The sequence below is a fragment of the Antedon mediterranea genome, chromosome 6 (genome assembly GCF_964355755.1).
Source record: "Antedon mediterranea chromosome 6, ecAntMedi1.1, whole genome shotgun sequence".
NCBI lineage: Eukaryota > Metazoa > Echinodermata > Crinoidea > Comatulida > Antedonidae > Antedon > Antedon mediterranea.
The window spans coordinates 2,077,783-2,096,132 of record NC_092675.1 but is presented as its reverse complement, the minus strand read 5'-3'; the positions used below and the strand labels follow the sequence as shown (position 1 = coordinate 2,096,132).

Genomic DNA, 18,350 nt, shown 5'->3' with positions numbered 1-18,350 from the left:
TCTTTAATGATAATGTTATGTTTGATAATATTAAAAGTTACGAAATCATTAGTGTGTTAAGTAAGCATACTGTATGTATTTACTTTATTTGTATCTATTTTTATAATCATACATACATAATTAGGGGCCTTTATGATACATGCATGCTCCATTCAATTATTATGGATTCCCCTGCTCAAAGAAATTAAAACAGATACAGTAGACCCAACTCAATGCCTACAATTCAAACATTATAAAATGGGTTGTATTCGTTAATTTGTCCACTTTAAGTTGAGAGGCTTCGTCATATCGTGCCCTAACTCGGTGATGACAAGTGTCTAAAAGAAAACAGAAGAAAGTAAATCAATGTGTCCACTTTAAGTTGAGAGGCTTCGTCATATCGTGCCCTAACTCGGTGATGACAAGTGTCTAAAAGAAAACAGAAAAAAGTCAATCATACAGTACGGTATTGAACTAACAATTAAATATGAACAATTTATATTGGTTTGGAAGTACTCTTGAGCCCTATCGAGGGACATGACGTTAACATACTAATCTTAACACCTTCCATCATTCCCAATTATTATCATATTTCTGCACTCACCCCACCCAAACAATCACATAATTACAATCATTCGATGATACTTACATTGGCAGAGCTATCATAAGTATATTTTGAAGTTGGTACCGTTGTACCATCCAATGTAATAGCACTAACAGATGATATTCCCCATATCTTTACATTGTCGAGTAGCAGATTGTCTGCTGAACCGCCTACATTTTTATCAATGGTTGAGGTTAACGACATCTAGATTACAACAAAACAAACTTATTTGATTAAGCAAGTAGCTTACAAAATCATATAGGCCTAAGCTTAATCTATATTTACCATGTTAAACGTCATATTATGGGTATGATGATTGAATTTCAATTTATAAAATCAATTATACCTCAGTTTTACTTGCAGTGTACGTTGCAAGGTAATAAGCGCCGTTTTCTACTGTGTCTAAATGGAAAATATTTATTATTAACTCTTGTATATTCTTTATCAAAGTCATTCAAGAATAATATTAGAATATTATAGTGAGAGTCTGATCCCCCACAGCACATCTTCTCAAACTAGACTAGACTTCTACATGCTTCTCTTTTACAAGTTTTAAAGAAATATCAATGAAACGTTTTTGCCATACTCGTATTGGACTATAATTCGTTATTGGACACTTTAAGGTAAACCTTCTTATACCTAGGAACGCGTTACATTCATATCGTGCATAAGTATACCAAATAAAGTAAATAGCCTACCCTTAGAATCCCCATCATCCCAGAATAGGTTTCCCTCAGAATTTCCATCAGAATCAAATGCTACAATCACACCACACGGATTTAAACGACTACATAAACGTAAAAAGAATACCATTAATTAAGGTCGTGTTTCCGCAGCCAAAACAAAATAATCGGTTAATCTTTTAACCAATCAGATAATTAATTAAAAGACAAAGTTCGCATAATCAGTCAATACCAAACAACCAGGTGCCCAATCAAAATGCAACAATATGTCCTTTAGGTCAAAGGTTATGGTCGCATTTATCCGATAATTATCCGATTTAAATGAGATAATTATCGGTTAATTTTTCTCGAATGGGATCGGTTAAACCCCGTTTCCATAGGCTGTTTATCGGTTAATTTTTAGCTGCTGAAACACAGCCTAAGTCAGCTAACATGTTCACTATTTCTACATTCAAAACACTTGCATTTGATTGTAATTGCGCTTATTTCAAATGCTACTATCCCCAAAGAGAAAGTAACATTTTTAATAATATTCTTAAGATAAATGTTATCAAGTTACTGTTCATTCATGCTTTACCTAAACATTGTTGAGTTATCAGGCATTTGTGTTGGTAGGATATAACCACCGCGGACATGCAGGTTTATGACTTCAATGGGTGCATCTAAAACCTGATATCCTCCAGACTCCAATCGCTTTCCCTAGAAACAAACACCATAATCGTATTATAATTTTAGTAAGAACAAAACCTTGAATATGTTTTTTAAAACCATTTTTCTTACGCTTGTATTGGGTGAACGGATGACATCATAAACAGATGTGAAATATTACAAACATAGTTCCTTCACGATTTCGATTTCGTTTTCAAAAGCGTTTTAGGCCTATTTGTTTATAAAATACAATCAATTTTAACACACACGACGGAACTATTCCACATGTTACGTTCATTTGTAAACACATAACAACGGCAGAAGTGACACCTTCAATGAAATTTAAAATTATAACTTAAGAATTCTGACAAAATAGGCAACATTAAATGGCAGTTAAAAGCCAATATGAGACATATAACTTACTGTAAAGAAATCATACCAGATTGATGCCTCTGGAAAGTAGGCTCTTACAGTTACTTCACCCTACATAAAAGACAATCGTCAGGGTAATCAATACATAGTATACATTCGTTGTAATAATTCCAACATAACTATAGGCTACTAACGTCGATTTAATGATATTTATATGCGTACCACCGATTTTAATTAAGCTAGATTACTGTAAAAATGCATTAGCATTAATAGGCTGGTTTAATTAATTGGTGAACAATACGAGTGTGTCTTACTTGGTCTAACACAGGTGAGATGAGAAGTGATGGTCCCCATAAGAACTGACGATCAATTGTGTGAGTTAATACGTCACTGGTGAATCTTAGAAATCAAAAATCAATTATTAAAGATTGTAAATCGTTTTTGAATTTTCTTTTCGTGTTTAGAAATTCATTACCTGGCTAATTCGAATTTAAACGTTAGCAAAATTATAGGAAACTTTCTAAAAATAATTAAAGTTAATTGTCAGTTAATTGATACCTAAGAATCTTAGGTATCAATTAACTGACAATTATCTAAGAATATTTAAAATAGACAACCTATTGTCATAAGAAAGTTATATGCTTAAGATGAACCTGTAGTCGATGATCACCGACTGACTCATTGCCGTGTATTTTTAAGCAAATACATAATAAGTATAATTTTAATGTCACTGTGAAGTGAGTGAGAAAGAGCGAGCTGATCAATTCACTAACATAAACTGCATTATGATTGTAACTATTTAGAACTATGGAGATACCTCACTTACTCATGTAACAGTGGCCGTATAACTGTGCTTCCTTTTGTGTTGGACTCATAATGAAGGGTGTATAGGAATGGCAGTAACTCGTATCGTACGTGCAGTATGTCTCGAGAGTTGTTTGCGAATGCAGCCCCAAAGAATGGTGGATCCTGTCTCTGTAAAATTATGTAACAACAGAATGCTACAATGCAATGGTAAACACTTCGAAGTACATTAATGTTTATTTAGTTATCTACAATGCTTTTACTCACGTGTGTAAAATATATTTACTTTATTATGTACACACATTATATGTGTTTGGTTTAGCTTTGTTGTTGACACGTTGAGATACGCATGTTTTTTTTTTAGCAATACTTATGTTTTTAAAGTGGTCCTTATGCGATTTGCAAGTATAAATAGATCAGGGCAGAAAAGATCAAGTTTAAAAATGTCCACAAGCACATGGTTTATACTACATTGTCTGGTATATTATATCATTCCTTACCGCCCATCCCTTTCCGTTGTGATTCCTAGAATATGGATAAAACGCTCCCAATTGCATCCATCTTGCACATAGCTCTTCAGTAGTGTCTTCAAAAAATCCACAGATATCCGCTCCGGTCTGAAATCCGACCAAACATTTAAACAATTAAAATGATTTCCTTGCCACACTGCACTCAATACAGATTCAATGTAGGCCTACTGTATATAACTAAAAATTAAAGTATAATAATAGCTTACATAAGAGACACCAAACAGACTGAAGTCTAGCATACCTGAAAAGAAATCCGATAAAATGAACATTATTACAAAATAAAACTTATTACAAAATAATAGAATGGTTTGATCATCATGTATCATTTATCCTTTGGTTCACTTAATATTATTATATTAATAGTTTAAAATAACTAAATAAATGTAATTCATATTAAACACAATACAAGATTTTCATATAATTTACCAATAATTGATTTGTGTAGATGAGGCCAAATACTTGTGTTATCTCCCAACCAATGCCCGCTGTATTTTCCAGATCCAACGTAAGTTGATCTAGTTACTACGAAACTTCTCTTTCCCGTTGCCTCTTGAACAGCTCTGGTAATGAAAACAATGTTTATGAACGTCTTATAATAGTATATTCAAAGTGATCACACAAAAAACAATGTGTGTGAAAGCGAACTTTGAGATGTTGTACTTTAAAATCTTAACTTGGATCTAAGCATGTTCCGTGGTGCACAGAAACGCATAACCGTCGTGGAAGTGGTGACTACAAACGTAAGATTCTATCTCCAATTTACATACGATTAATTAATTAATAATAGACATACTCAAGTGTCACAGGAGTTTGTGACCATCCGTATAAGCTATGCATGTTATAGTGAGTCGTCATCTCCGTCTCCGTCTTGTGTTGTTGAAAACTCATACACAGGGTTTTGTCTGCTAGTCGTGGTCCATAAATAGCTACAAAATATGATACAAATTATTAGTAAACCGACAGTTTTATGTTTCCTCGAGTTTATATTAGAGAGCTTTCGATTTGCGACGATCTAGTAACTAGTTACGTCATGTGAGAACATTAGAAAAGTTCTTATAACTTTGTTCCTTAATATGTACATACTTATTTACAGTAGAACCCCCGTTAAAGGGAGTCCTTCAGGACACCGGTGTCTCGATGTAAGTCTATGAGATGCATGACATGCGTAGGTTGTAGGTCATCGCGAAGTTTCCTGATATCTTTAGCCTAATTTAGTTTTACCTGGCTTGAAAGGTGGCAATTCCCACTTGTTTTGCGAACACCCATTAACAGACCCTTCTACAAAACTAGCAGGTTCATTCATGTCCTGTAATATAAAGTGAATACGCATTGCTAAAGCAGGCATATTATAAACTTTACCTAATAAATTTGTATTGTACGAATACTTTCCAGTGATAATATTGTATAATGTTTTATATTATTAGCCAATATAACTTTTTGAGATAATTTCGATTTCATGATTTGTCTTTTATTGGCATTGGTTAGCCAAAACGACAATTTAGTTTTTTTTTCAATGGTAAAGTCGGTTTGATGTTTTATTTCTTTTATTGTCATTGTTAGCCAAAGTGCCAATTTATTTTTTTTTTCAATGATAATGTAAATTTGATGCTCTTTTTTTATTTTCTTGGTTAACCAAATGCCAATATCGTTTTTTTTTCTGACTGGGATAATTTCTATATAATGTTTTCTTTTTTATTTGACATAGTTAGGCCTAAGCAAAGTGGTAATTCGTTTTCCTTTCAATGATAATGTTGGGTATAACTATTGGTTTCTTATACAATGGCTACAATTAGCAAATGCCATCTTCGAATTAATTATTATGTATTTATTAATTGCAACTCACGATCCAAAGTCCATCGAATTTGAATTTGTTGTCATACAAATCTTTGATCTGTTTTTTCCACCATGTTTTTGTTTCTGATTTAAGAAAATCCGGGAAAGCTGCGTAGGCTCTATAATTCTGCACAAAAAAAACAAGAGATTATAATTGAATAATTGTATAAAAACATAGTATAAAGTGCATGACACAATTTATTATATAAGTGATATTAAATAAGCGTGTTCTACATATTTAAAATAGCACTACCTCTGTTTGATAGTCCCAGTCCTTTGATTCATCAACGGTAATGTTTGGGTAATCAGGCCACACCTGTAAGAAAACCATTAATAATTATCCAAAGCTAAATCAAACGGAATGGATGGTACCATGTCATTCTAATCTTTCTCATTAATTCTGTATTTTTTATAATTTTACTTTTGATAAAATGAACAAAAGAGGAAAAAGAAAGGCAACAATATATATTTACTATTTATTTATTTAAACTTTGGCAAATAGCCCAGTTAGAGGAAAACATTGCCCAACACAAAAGTGTGTACCTCTTGAAACAGTATCAAGACACAAATTGTTGAATTTACAATGAGGTCTGATTCAAATGTTAATAACATAAAGCAGTTTGAAACTACTTAGACTATGCTTTAAAACTAGTAAACTCCGAGTTTGGTGTAGACCAGTTTGCCAATTCAGCAAACTGCAGAAACTTTTTTTGTAAAAGTGATGCGGATGACGTGTGACAAACTAGTTTTCTTTATCGGTAGTTGTTTAGGTTTAAGCATAAAGCTGTAGTAGTGAATTAGATATAATCAGGGAATAAATATTTAATTAGCAATTCAGTTGTTGAAATTGTTAAATAAAGCTTATCTTGAATGCGTGATGAATACGCATTGTAGAATGACAAACCAAGATCAGTAAATCACAAGAATTATTGTTTTTCCATGACATTATAGTAAATAGACATGATACCTGGTGCAATCAGCTTACCTTTCCATATGCAATTTCTCCTTGCTCATCTTTTATAAATACGTCCATTACAACGCCCTCGTCATAAGGTGGATATGTACCGACGCTTTCATTGCCACTAATTGCTGGATCCTAAGTTGTACAAGTAGTCGTAATAATATATAATTGCATAATTAGTACAATCATAACCAGAATGAACTCATAGTTACATGTGTGAATAGATACACAATACGCAGTTGAAAGAGCCTAACATATATTATTTTAATGTTATTATTATGGTGAAAGTGGTCTCCGACCTGATTTTCAACTCCTTCTTTTTTCTTTTTTTTTTTTTTTTTTTTTTTTTTTGGAAATAACCAAATAATAAAAAGCTTAGAAAAGTTGCTTTTATATCATTGAGAATACACTGATATTGGTTATTAAATTATTTCAGTTCTACCAAATCCCACATTAATAGGCCTATTATAAACAGTCTAGATTATCTTTTTCACAAACTTAATAGTACCTGCAAATAGAATCGTTATAAAATTTTCTTACAAGAATTGTGATGTATCGAGTTCCTTCAAGTTTTACTTGGTCGACGTATTCTTTAAATCCTGCATAGCGAGTTGCAGATACTGTAAAGTCAAGCTGGCGTTCCATGTAATCAATGTCGGCATACTGTATGTCCTATGAAGACAATACTATCATTTTAAGATTCTAATTAAATTGCACCTACAGTGTACATGTGATATTGTAGGCTTTATATAAGCACATGTGATTGGAATAACAGAATAGAAAGATCCAACTAAAAATCTCAATATTTGATACCACAAGCATATTATACAATTGTATACTTGATGTTTGATAGCTTGACACTATATACCCTAAGAAGTGTCCTCTTTTTTTTTTCTAAAAGATGCCACAAAACGTGCCTTAGAAGATGAGAGATATCAATAATATAAACTCAAAATATCAGATGCCATCTCTGCACTTGTACACTATGAATTATATGATAAATACTCGGTTGTTTACATTTCAATTTTCTAACCAGGAATTCTAAAAAAATTGTTGCTTTATCCAGTTCAGGCTACTTATTATTGAACAGTCTTACAGCAATCCGAATTGATAGTGGTTTTAAAAAAGTACTTACATGTGGTATATTATACTCTCTCATGCCATCAATAACGGTTTTGACTTGTTCAATCGTTCCATAGTCATAACGACTAAGTTGGAAACCGAGAGCCCAGTACGGTGGCAAGTACGATCTCCCAATTGCCTATCAGAAAAGAAACGAGAAACAAATTTAGTAGAACTTCTTGTTGATCAAACAAGAAGTTGCAGGGTAAGTATATTATTAAAATTAACAACTTTAATTGTCAACCTTTTCGGATTTTCTAAACAGTTAAACAAACAAAATAAATGTTTATTTGCTACCGTACCTGTATTCTATGTTTAATTGAAGTTAATATAAGACATACTTTTTTTACAACAATTATTTAAAAAACTTACCGAAGTATACTCTTGCACAACAGCTTCAGGTGATGGCCCAAAAAAGAAGTAAAAATCAAGGACGCCTCCGATCGTGTGATATGTTAGTGCAGGAGCCGGTTGTAGCAGTACGTCTGTGGAAAAGTAAAACTGATATTTAAAACTATGATATTGTTGACAATAAAATCAAATAACGATGCCAATAAGACTGATTTAAATATACATTTCCATAATTAAAGTGGAAGAAATTTGTTTTATGATTGATGGCATGTTACATTAATTATAGTATAATATTATTATACCAATAAATTATAATAGTCGTACCCATAGCATTGCTGTTAAGTAGAAGAACTCCGTGTGCGTTCATATTATCCCTCTCAAGACACATGTAAAATGGGTGTACTCCGTACATGTTGCCATTGTTCTAAATAAAGCAAGATATTTGATACACTCATTATTATAATATAATATATATAATAATATATTAATAATATATTATATTTTAATTAACATCCTATAAATTATCAGCTTGACCACTCTCGTTAAATATTGTTAAACTCTTCAAATATCCATGCAATTTTAACTATTATGATTAAACATTCATCTGTAAAAAGAGGTTCCTCCTCGTTAAAAACACCGCCTATTCCTTTCTAGTAACATGGCATAAGCTATCTTTTTTTTATACATAGGTTATTGGCCGAATCCAACAACATAACGATAACACCAACTTACTGTTGTGTTTGTCAAATAACGTTTTCAATATTCCAACTTATTCTCCCCATTGGTGATTTAATTAATAATAGTACGTTATTCTTACTGGTAATATTGGTAATGACTTACAGATGGCGGTTGATCTCTCGAAAAGAATCCCCAAGACTTCCAGTTGAAATCATGCTTAAAAGATGGCTGCTCATTCTCACCAAACCCAAACACGCTTTTGGATGGCAGGCGTGTTGACAACTGCAAAAACTGATCTTCAAATTGTATTGGCCCTATTGACAGATCCCATCTTTAACAAAGGAGTAAATCAGTTTAGTCATGTTATTAGGCCTAATGGTAATGCTGCTAAACATTATTTCTCTTTGAATTTGACTTTGACATAACATCAAGCAAGTATCAAGCAAGTATCACAATGATAACATGGATGTTTATCCTTTTTCTTGTTATTTTTTATGGATGTGTATTCAACCATCCCTTTTCAAACTTTTAATTCGTTACAGATAATATACAATGAGTCAAATTACTTAATTTCTTTACTAAAAAATATAAGCATAATTAGTATTTCTATTGTGATGAACAAACAGTCTATTCATAGGCCTATCAAATGAATGTAACTGCAATTTTCACAGATTGGTCCATGTATAGGTTGCTAGCCTAGGCCTATAATAACTAACCTTCAGTAGATTAAGTGCAGTACCAGCATAATATTAAGTTGACCTGTGACCTTAAGTACCAATATTAATTCTTCAAAAAACCTATGCCGCTTGCTCTGCTTTTATTGAAAATATGAAACTTACACAATCTCTTTTGAAGAGCTTCGAATTACTTGAGCATTAAATGGTTTTTCTGTAATCTTTACTTCGTAATTTGTTGAGTCTGGGGCTTTATCCGGTCTTGCTGGCATTTCTAGTGGAACTTCAAATCTTTCATTTCTTAGATCGTAAAACTTTCAATAGAACACAAACATGTAATCAACATCAAAATCTTTCTTCTAATTGTATCATCATCATCGTCGTCGTCATCATGACATTTCGTATTTTGTCAAAAATTGTCTTTCCACTACATGATTTATTATGCAATATTGTCAGCAATGTTACTATACAAATACTGGCAACCTGTTTTAATGTACCATTATAATTTATTATGTGAATAATTAAAACATAAATCTAGTAATGTACCTTTATACGAAGTCGATTCTCTGTTTGAAGTTCAATATCCATTACTACCTCAGCAATCGGGGAATCAGTTAAGGATTTCAAATTGGTGTTTCGTTCTAATTTAATACGATGTCCCCATTCCATTTCTGTCTGACTCGCCAGCATATACGTTTCATATTCCTCTGGGTAGAAACATTTAGGTATATCGTCATCGTCATTGTCAGTGTCCCAGATACAACCACGGCTTGAGCAACTGTCTTCGTTTAAATCGCCTGAAACAACACAAGAGATTCTTTCTGATGTGGGTTGTTGAGGCGATGGTTCTGTCGTTTCTGGATTGTCGCAATCTCTGGCAAAGTATGTTGGAAAGAAGACGACAATGAACACTATTAATGCTGTAGCGCAGCATGCAATAATTAGGCTGTTCCTGTTAGAACCCATCTTTAGACCAGTTTAAGTTTAAACTAGTTTTAAACCAAATACATCCAATACGTGTATCCAACACAAGCGAAATGGTTGTGTTGTTTAGAAGTAAAGATACAATAGATTGGCCTAATTTGAACTAATGACCAAAGGTCGCTCTCATAATATTAGACACTTCAGCACATTCAAATATGAACAAGGAATAATATGCATATTTACATAGCGATAACGTTTACAAAAACATGTATTTGGTTTTATAATGAAAGTAATTTTGTTTAACATTATATTCGTTGACTTCCTCTAAGTCGTATCCGGGACAATACCGTAACACCCTGGATTTAGGCCTAGGCCTACATCCTTCCTCCGACGAAACCACTGCTTGAACAGTACACACTGGATAATTATCCCATTCCGGCCCAGGGGTGGTGTAATTTACCAGTAATTGTGCGGAATGTCAGAGTGGCTGCCTATGTGTTTTAAACTTGTTAGGGTGGAACTGAGACATCAATTTATATTATGGGCAGAAGAAAACACTCGATTGTGCGCACGCGCGGCAAAGATCAAAGCACTCCGGTGTATCATTAAAAAAAGATCCAATTAATTTCTATATGTATCGGTATTGATTATTCATTAAGTTAAATATTTACTGTGTCTATAGCAAATGATGGATATTTTACGAATATTTATACAAGAACGAATATAAAACGCTACACGAAACGATAAACCTTGACAAATAGCTTTTAATTTAAATTCAGACGGTAAATATTCTAGGATTGTAATCCTTAGCGGTAACGGATGGTTTTAGGTACAACTTCAATGTTAATGATCATAAATATATAAATACATCTGTAGCATCATTTAATTCTTCGTAATTAGTGTTTATATTCACACCAAGTGCTAGAAATTTAAAGACATGTTCTATACCGGCCGTGAGCCGTATGTTCCCTCATTTATTAGGTGGTACCGTTTCGCAAGAGTTCATTATGTCCTTACTTATATCATGGAGCTTATTTCTCCATGCTTATATACAGTTCTTTGCCACCTTGGGATTAGACCTATTTGTGAAAATAATGATAATATATACATTTATTAGAATACGCTGGATGTACATTTGATAATAATAGTATACAGAATGACAATGAATGTTTTTTAACATACAATATGATGTGAAATAATCAAATGCACTAGTTTAAAACTTCCTTTTCCTGTTTTTTGTAATATACATTACTAATATAAAGAATCTTAATAAATGATAAACTAAAAAGAAGCATTTTTTTTATATATACAATTGTATTTTGTTATAATAATAATAAGTTTTGTCAAGTCGGAACAGAAAAAAGAAACTCTTTGTTGGAAAGTGTCTCAGGGCTAGATATTGGTACAATATGTCTGTTTCCAATAAAACCAAACTTGCGATCTATCGCATGCATTGTCGGTTTAACCTCACTCATCACTGTTATATTACTTTCGTTTGATTTAGCTTGTTTCTTCCCTGCTTTCTTTAACAAAAGACATACTGCATCGTAAAGGAATTCTATCGCTTCAAAAACAGTGAGGACAGAGACACCTATCCACAGTCCAACTGTGCCACCAAGTCCACCGGCTAGGTCTGACTTCTAGAGAGAATTATATATCGGTTAACTTAAAATACAAAGGAATGAGAAGAAAATGAACTAGTTTTGCATGAGAGAAGGAATTTTGTATGTATGTGCTAGTTTCAACGATGTTTGATTTAGTTAATGATTATTTTAATGTCAACACAAATACATTCGTAGCAGACAAGTAAACCAACTTTCAATATATCGCAATTAAAATTCGTATAACTTTAATAATGTTCCTACTTTGTATGAGTGCTTCCAAGAATAATATACCGTAACAACGGTATAAATGGATTAACTTACCGAATAAAGCGGAGATTGTTCCATCGCATCATAATTCAAATCTCCGAAATATATGTCAAGAAGAAGTAGATTTTCTCTAAATTATAAACAACATTTTGTATAAAATAGGCCTACTTATACGAATTTTAATGTTTTAAGAAATATTCACTCTAATCACAATGGTTGTTAATAGAAATTAAAGTTTCATAAATAACATAGTAGATTCAAGTGTCATGTAGGCTTATGTCAAGTTTGATGTACTATTGCACCATCTGCACATGGTCACTCAAATGCACGTAATGTTATAACATGCAGCTTATTTTATTAGCAATTCCAATGTTAACAATGGGATACAATGTGTTGTTGCGCCTACCTTAAACTTGTACCGTCGAAGTTTTCGTTCCTAACTAAATCATTTAGGGCAGGGGATGCTTCAGATAAAAGTTCCATGAAATCTACCTGTAAAAACACATTATACTTATTAAAACCATCCATGACATAAGATTAACGAAAACTTAAAGGCCTTTGATATGCAAGGAAAGATATTTGAGCAAACATAACTCACATTAAAGTGATTAATGCACACTGTTCGATAGTAGTGTAGTGCCGAATTGTAGTGAATAAGGAAGAACGTTTGCAAACAAAATGTAATATTATGGGCTTCTAGAAGTACAATTAGATTTGAAAGATTTTGAAATATCATTATTCGGCGAGCGTTCACTCGACTTTCCTCCCGCGAACTGATATCCTTCAGTATGATACAGCCTTGAATATTATTATTGTATGCTACCTGTACCACTCACATTCATTCTCTATTAAAATAGGGACAATGTCATGTAATGTTAGCAATGAATACGGTACCTTGTACTCTGGAGTCGGCCAGTATGTAAACGATTGGGTTGTTTTAAATGTGTCGTCACTGCGTATTAATATAAAAAAAGATTACATTAAGCTATATCGATATTGTATCATTTATATTGATGAACATTAATTATTGTTTTTCATTTTTACTTTAAGACTACTTAATGTGTATGGTTATTGTTACATTTGGTATTTTCAAATTCGTATTTAAAAAAATGTGTACTGTATATTGAAATTTATCATCAATATATAACATGCCTACATTAACTGATACATTATATTTAATACATGCACTGATTATATTTAAATAGTATAAAACTGTCAGTTTATACTATATTATATTATACATTACTTACGTGCATGGTTGAGGACAGTCACATTTAAATACATTGTTTTTGTAGTCATCATTTACTTTCGACATACACTGTTCTGTTTAAAGAAATCACAATGTAAAACATCATGATGCAATACAATTGATGGTACTCTGGTTAGGTAAAATGTTTGGTTCATTCTTACCTACCAGCTTAGTAACATCATGGACGTATAACATATTATTTTATACATCCATAGTCATATAACTCGGAACATATACAGCTACACTGCAGTACCTTATACTAACATTATATATAAGAATACGATGTTGTCGTTATTACACTGTACTTACTTTGTTCAACATCTGAATATCTACAAGGTTGTGTACCGCCTTTAAACGGGTAATTTGAATCATAACATCCACATTGCCCTACCACTCGTTTTTGGTAACAGCTTTTTGTGCATGCCTAATAATTGGTAAATATTAATCCGCTATAATAAATTATCTATGTCACAGTTTAGTCTACTAAGAGCTGACTGATATTATTATCGGCATCTTCACCATTTACCGAAGCTTATGGATATCATTATCGGCATCGTCATCGTTTACCGGAACTTATTGATACCATTATCGGCATCCTCATCGTTTATCGAAGCTGATTGATATTAGTATCGGCGTCGTCATCGTTTACCGAAGCTGATTGATATCATTATTGACATCGTCATCGTTTACCGAAGCTGATTGATATCATTATCGGCATCCTCATCATCACCGTTTACCGGAACTAATTGATATCATATTCGCTATCGTCACCGTTTAATTACTACAAGTGATTGATATCGTCAACGTCACAGTTTGTATTCTGAAATTCACCACGATGGAAGATTTGTAAACATTTTACTTAATTGTGTTTTACCTGAACTGAATATGACATTCCGTACAAATCATGATATATATTGTGATAGCTTTCGTCTGAATCCTTTACGCATGTGTTGTATGGGCGGCCAATGCGACTTGTAATCATCTACATTACAGGATATATTACATAATTACTTATACTTATTATCTCTTATGCTCAATTTGTTGTGTTTATTGACCGATATTTAAAGAATAGTTGCTATTGCATGTATGTTCTCGGAGTTTAAGCATCTCCTTATCTGCCACACCTTAACTTAGTGTAAGCAGAGGACAGATAGTCTTTAGACATTCCGATAATATTGCAATGCCTTTAGTTTTTAACATTATAATATAGGCCTAATTGCATTGTAGGTAATTCGCACATTTGTATGGAAAATATGAGACTATATCATATTACTGTAGCAGACCTACTATGTCTATTTGTTTCAGTGATGTAGCCTACCCAAGGTACATTGTATGGGTAAAAGGAACAAATTGGGCTAGGATAAGGTGTTTCCTTTATATATTTATTTACCTTTCTGATAGAGACAGATGTCCGGTAGCCAGGCGGAATGTATAAACCCTCGTCCTCAGGAAATGGCATCGTATTTTGTGAATGAATGTGGAGTCGTAATCCACTACTAGAAATCTGCGGTAGATACTGTGCCAGTTCGATGAAAAGTGTCATTGTTAGACCTGCAAATAAAGAAAGCAAGAGCATTTTATTTTAGGGATTATTCTAACTGTTTCATTATGCTATTTTTTCGCTATAAAAATTACATCTAAGCAGTTTAGTGTAGTAAAACATGAAATAGAAAATAGAAGTTTCCTGGCAAAACTGGTTTTCCCGACAACACATTTTTTTCGCATTTTGACTCCAATTCAACAAAAGTAACAAGTCCCAATCTCAACTAAAAAGTTCTCACCACTGGTGTATTGAGTAGCTTATATAACTTTGACCATTTGATTGTATAACCGTGTCACCACTACTGTGTCATCAGTAAAACTTACCGTAAGAAGGCCCGGGAAATGACGAAGATTTGTATTCTCCCCCAGCGAATGATGTGTTGAGTGGATTCAACGTGTAACAATTTCCGTAAATTGGATTCAAGAATCTGCTAAAGTTTCTATATAAAAAATAGAGAAAAAAACATACATTATAAAACGATTTTTATGCTGACAATTAATGATGAAGACTAAGATGGCGACGATGACGATACTCTAATGATAGTAATAATATTGATGATTGCGGGAATGGTAATTGTGTATATTGAAGCAAACACACTCTATTTGATAATAGTAAAGCTTGGTTCCCACTAGCGAAGCGACGTAACGCAATCTACGTAGCGAGGAAAATGCCCTTCTAATAATTGTGTTTACTAGTGGATATGCTAATGACATCAATATTAATACATTACTGGTTATATCTGAAAAAGAACCTACTGTGGTGAGCATGGGTAGCCAATCCAAGAGCAGTTAACAAGAAGGTCGTTGATTTGGTGACCTAAGTATTGCCGTTGTTGAGTAGTCAAGTCTGACATTATCCGTACAAGGTTTTCCTGCTCGGTGGCAACTTTCGTTGGCAGTGAGTAAAAACTGGTTTCGTTTTTTAATAGTGTATCCCAATTGTTCCATACCCTTTGTTCAGGCTATACAAATAGAAAACATGTTCAATGTTGGGTACATTTTTAAATTACTTTTCAGTATTTTTTTAAATATTAAAATATTTAAAAACATTTAAGTGCCTAGGTGTTAAATGCTAACTTTACAATACCAACATACAGATTCCAATCCTGACCTAGTATTAGGGCTGTAACTCATGACTATTTCTACTCCACATAACAGTGAAGTATATAATCTGGGGTGGGCCATCACTTTAAGCCTAAACTGAGACTCAATTTATAAGACCCTTTAATGGACGAGTTAGTTAGTGTTGAGTTTGTTGAAATATAAAAAAAAGTAGGCAGTGATCGTAGTTATATAAAGCTTGGTTCCCACTAGAACGTAACGCAAGGACGTAAACGCAACGCAAGCGTTTTAATAACAAGCGAATAAGCCATCGCTTGTAATTGGTCATTTCACTTGCGTTGCGTTACGTCCTTGTGTTGCGTCGCTAGTGAGAACCACGCTTTAGTAATTTTCTAATCTAAAATATAGGACTATATATTTGACTTTGGAAAATAATAAGATAGGCCTTGTATGGCCACTAGAACGCAACGCAACAACGTATTGACGCAAGGTGCTGCAAACGCCGCAGGTTTGATTTCACGCAGGCGGGGGAAAACACAATTATCGGCAGGGCATTTCCTTACGTTACGGAAAAAATAACGACAAGCATTACCGACGGTGCTTGTTCACCGGTGTCACGCTTCCTTCTTTCTTCGGTTCCTTCTTCGGTTCCTTCTTCGGGTCCGTCTGCAGGTCCTTCTGCAGGACTATCTTCCTCTGTTCTATTTGGAGGCACATACGTACGATCAAAACCTTCCCTCAGATCAGTGGCATCAGACTCTTGCAATCGATCATACTTGATTGGGTTTATGTTGCAAATTGTTACTGCAGGAAAGTCTAACTTCCGACTGTACTTTATTTCAATATTCGTATCAAAGTCATATTTGAAGTATTGAACCATTAGTTCTTGAGTTTGATATAAGAACATTCCCAGGGCGAAGAGAACCAGCAACATCCAAGACACCTTTCTCCGCTTCGTTTTGGCGCTAGTGATCTGTGGAATGCCATGCGCAGTGGTTGTCTCCATTCGCTGTTTTACCAAACTAACAAACGTTTCTTCGTCTTCTTTATTGTCGTACGGAGGAACATCATTGCCACTATTCGTTGCGTTATAAAAATATCGTAAATCGGCCCATTGACGTTTAACAGCGTCGCTATACCATTTATCGTGTAAACAATTGGGATCCATCATGATCAATTCCTCTCGCGTTTCTGACGAGACTGCACCTAGTGTAGGCTTAATGAATTACTAAAAGTGCTATGCTGTTTTAAACGTTTTAAATTACCAATTGTGAATGATTGATTACTAATTGATTTTACATTTATTAAAGGAACGAGTATGTAAATAATTACTCGTTATGATAATTGTTTAATCAATATAACTAATTAATTAATATCAAAAGGTTATTATACTTTATATAACTTATATATATTTCAATAATTTGTACAGCAAAATGAAATAAAAGTGGGACGAGCTCATAAAAGACAAAAAAAAAGGGTGAGAGGGGGTACCGGTTACTGGGAAAAGACCTATCATAGCTCAGAAAGTAAAATGTTATATATATTATATTATATTATTATACAGACACATCATTACTAATTCATTCATTCATCTTTTATTTCGGAAAAAAAAAATTCTCCATAGTTCAGTAACAAATTAGTGTACATTATTGCAAAGGGTACCGGTACTCATTCATTTTATTGTTAAATATGTTAAATTTAGTGAAAGATGTGAAGAAAGGCAGAGGTATTCATAAGCAAACTGTAGAATCATTTTAAATTCTGTATCAATTTTATGACTGTAATTGCAAGCACTAGGCCTAAGCCTATCCTTGTAAAATCATTCCTCTCAATAAAAAAAAAAATAATTCTTGAATGTATTGTATTATTCCGGACAATCATATTTTTGAGAAGCCGATCAATATATTATTATTTACAAATTACGCATTTCCGAATTGTGGCACATGCAAGCCTAATCAGACATAAGTTGCATGTGTAGATTTTTAGAGACCGCCAAAAACAAGGTTGAAAAAATATATATTTTTTTTTTATTTTTACAGAAAATGATAACTGAAACAGTATTTATTTACATTACCTTGGTGTTTTTCTATTTTGAGACAAATAAAAATGCATACATTTTAATATTTTGTGTGATATGTTGGTTAAACTAAACAAGGCCATACATGGCTGCAGTCTCGTGCTCAAATTTGAGTTAGTGTTTACCGACCGACCGACCAACCGACCGTAAAACCATGTCCGATGTTTAATTACAAGCATTGTTGAAGTGTAAAGTGTTTACATGTAACAAATTCTTTGTATGCATCCAGGTCAGTTTAATTACGTTTAATTCTCGTGATACGATACATCATAATATGCCATAATTCGATGTAAACTACCAGGTGGCGTAGCGTATTTGTTTACTTACAAGAGTTCAATGTCTATAATTAATTAGGCACAAACGATTGGAACGTAGGCCTACTCTGA

The 18,350-nt window shown here is 33.2% G+C and overlaps 2 protein-coding genes across 3 annotated transcripts; both read right to left on the bottom strand.

Moving 5' to 3' along the window:
* Positions 1 to 11: 11 nt before the first annotated feature.
* LOC140051848 (maltase-glucoamylase-like) lies at positions 12 to 9,660 on the bottom strand. 2 transcript variants are annotated; one of them, XM_072097173.1, is made up of 22 exons: positions 9,405 to 9,660; positions 8,728 to 8,896; positions 8,212 to 8,311; positions 7,909 to 8,021; positions 7,550 to 7,675; positions 6,955 to 7,086; positions 6,439 to 6,549; positions 5,707 to 5,769; positions 5,464 to 5,580; positions 4,842 to 4,926; positions 4,414 to 4,546; positions 4,047 to 4,180; positions 3,827 to 3,861; positions 3,591 to 3,707; positions 3,113 to 3,261; positions 2,601 to 2,685; positions 2,338 to 2,397; positions 1,844 to 1,965; positions 1,282 to 1,370; positions 930 to 985; positions 629 to 787; positions 12 to 317 (listed from the first exon to the last, which is right to left on the bottom strand). In XM_072097173.1, the coding sequence occupies exons 1-22, from the start codon at positions 9,509 to 9,511 to the stop codon at positions 252 to 254; spliced, it is 2,328 nt and encodes a 775-aa protein (XP_071953274.1). In that variant the 5' UTR covers positions 9,512 to 9,660; the 3' UTR covers positions 12 to 251. The 2 variants fall into 2 exon arrangements, with proteins under 2 accessions (XP_071953274.1, XP_071953273.1); XM_072097172.1 differs by having other exon boundaries at positions 302 to 408.
* Positions 9,661 to 11,462: 1,802 nt separating this feature from the next.
* LOC140051803 (epithelial sodium channel subunit alpha-like) lies at positions 11,463 to 17,001 on the bottom strand. Its single transcript, XM_072097119.1, has 11 exons — positions 16,480 to 17,001; positions 15,582 to 15,787; positions 15,150 to 15,265; positions 14,674 to 14,849; positions 14,158 to 14,265; positions 13,593 to 13,707; positions 13,285 to 13,357; positions 12,929 to 12,986; positions 12,441 to 12,526; positions 12,089 to 12,164; positions 11,463 to 11,803 (listed from the first exon to the last, which is right to left on the bottom strand). Exons 1-11 carry the CDS (start codon positions 16,891 to 16,893, stop codon positions 11,507 to 11,509), a joined length of 1,725 nt encoding a protein of 574 aa, XP_071953220.1. The 5' UTR covers positions 16,894 to 17,001; the 3' UTR covers positions 11,463 to 11,506.
* Positions 17,002 to 18,350: the final 1,349 nt, after the last annotated feature.

Coding starts and splice junctions, on each gene's coding strand:
- LOC140051848 (XM_072097173.1), bottom strand. CDS start 9,511: ATGCCAGCAAGACCGGATAAAGCCCCAGACTCAACAAATTACGAAGTA. Junction 8,312..8,727: donor CGAGAGATCAACCGCCATCT/GTAAGTCATTAC, acceptor TGCTTTATTTAG/AACAATGGCAACATGTACGG. Junction 4,547..4,841: donor ATTGCCACCTTTCAAGCCAG/GTAAAACTAAAT, acceptor CATATTTTGTAG/CTATTTATGGACCACGACTA.
- LOC140051803 (XM_072097119.1), bottom strand. CDS start 16,893: ATGGAGACAACCACTGCGCATGGCATTCCACAGATCACTAGCGCCAAA. Junction 14,266..14,673: donor CATCTGTCTCTATCAGAAAG/GTAAATAAATAT, acceptor CCTGTAATGTAG/ATGATTACAAGTCGCATTGG. Junction 12,527..12,928: donor GGCCGACTCCAGAGTACAAG/GTACCGTATTCA, acceptor GTGTTTTTACAG/GTAGATTTCATGGAACTTTT.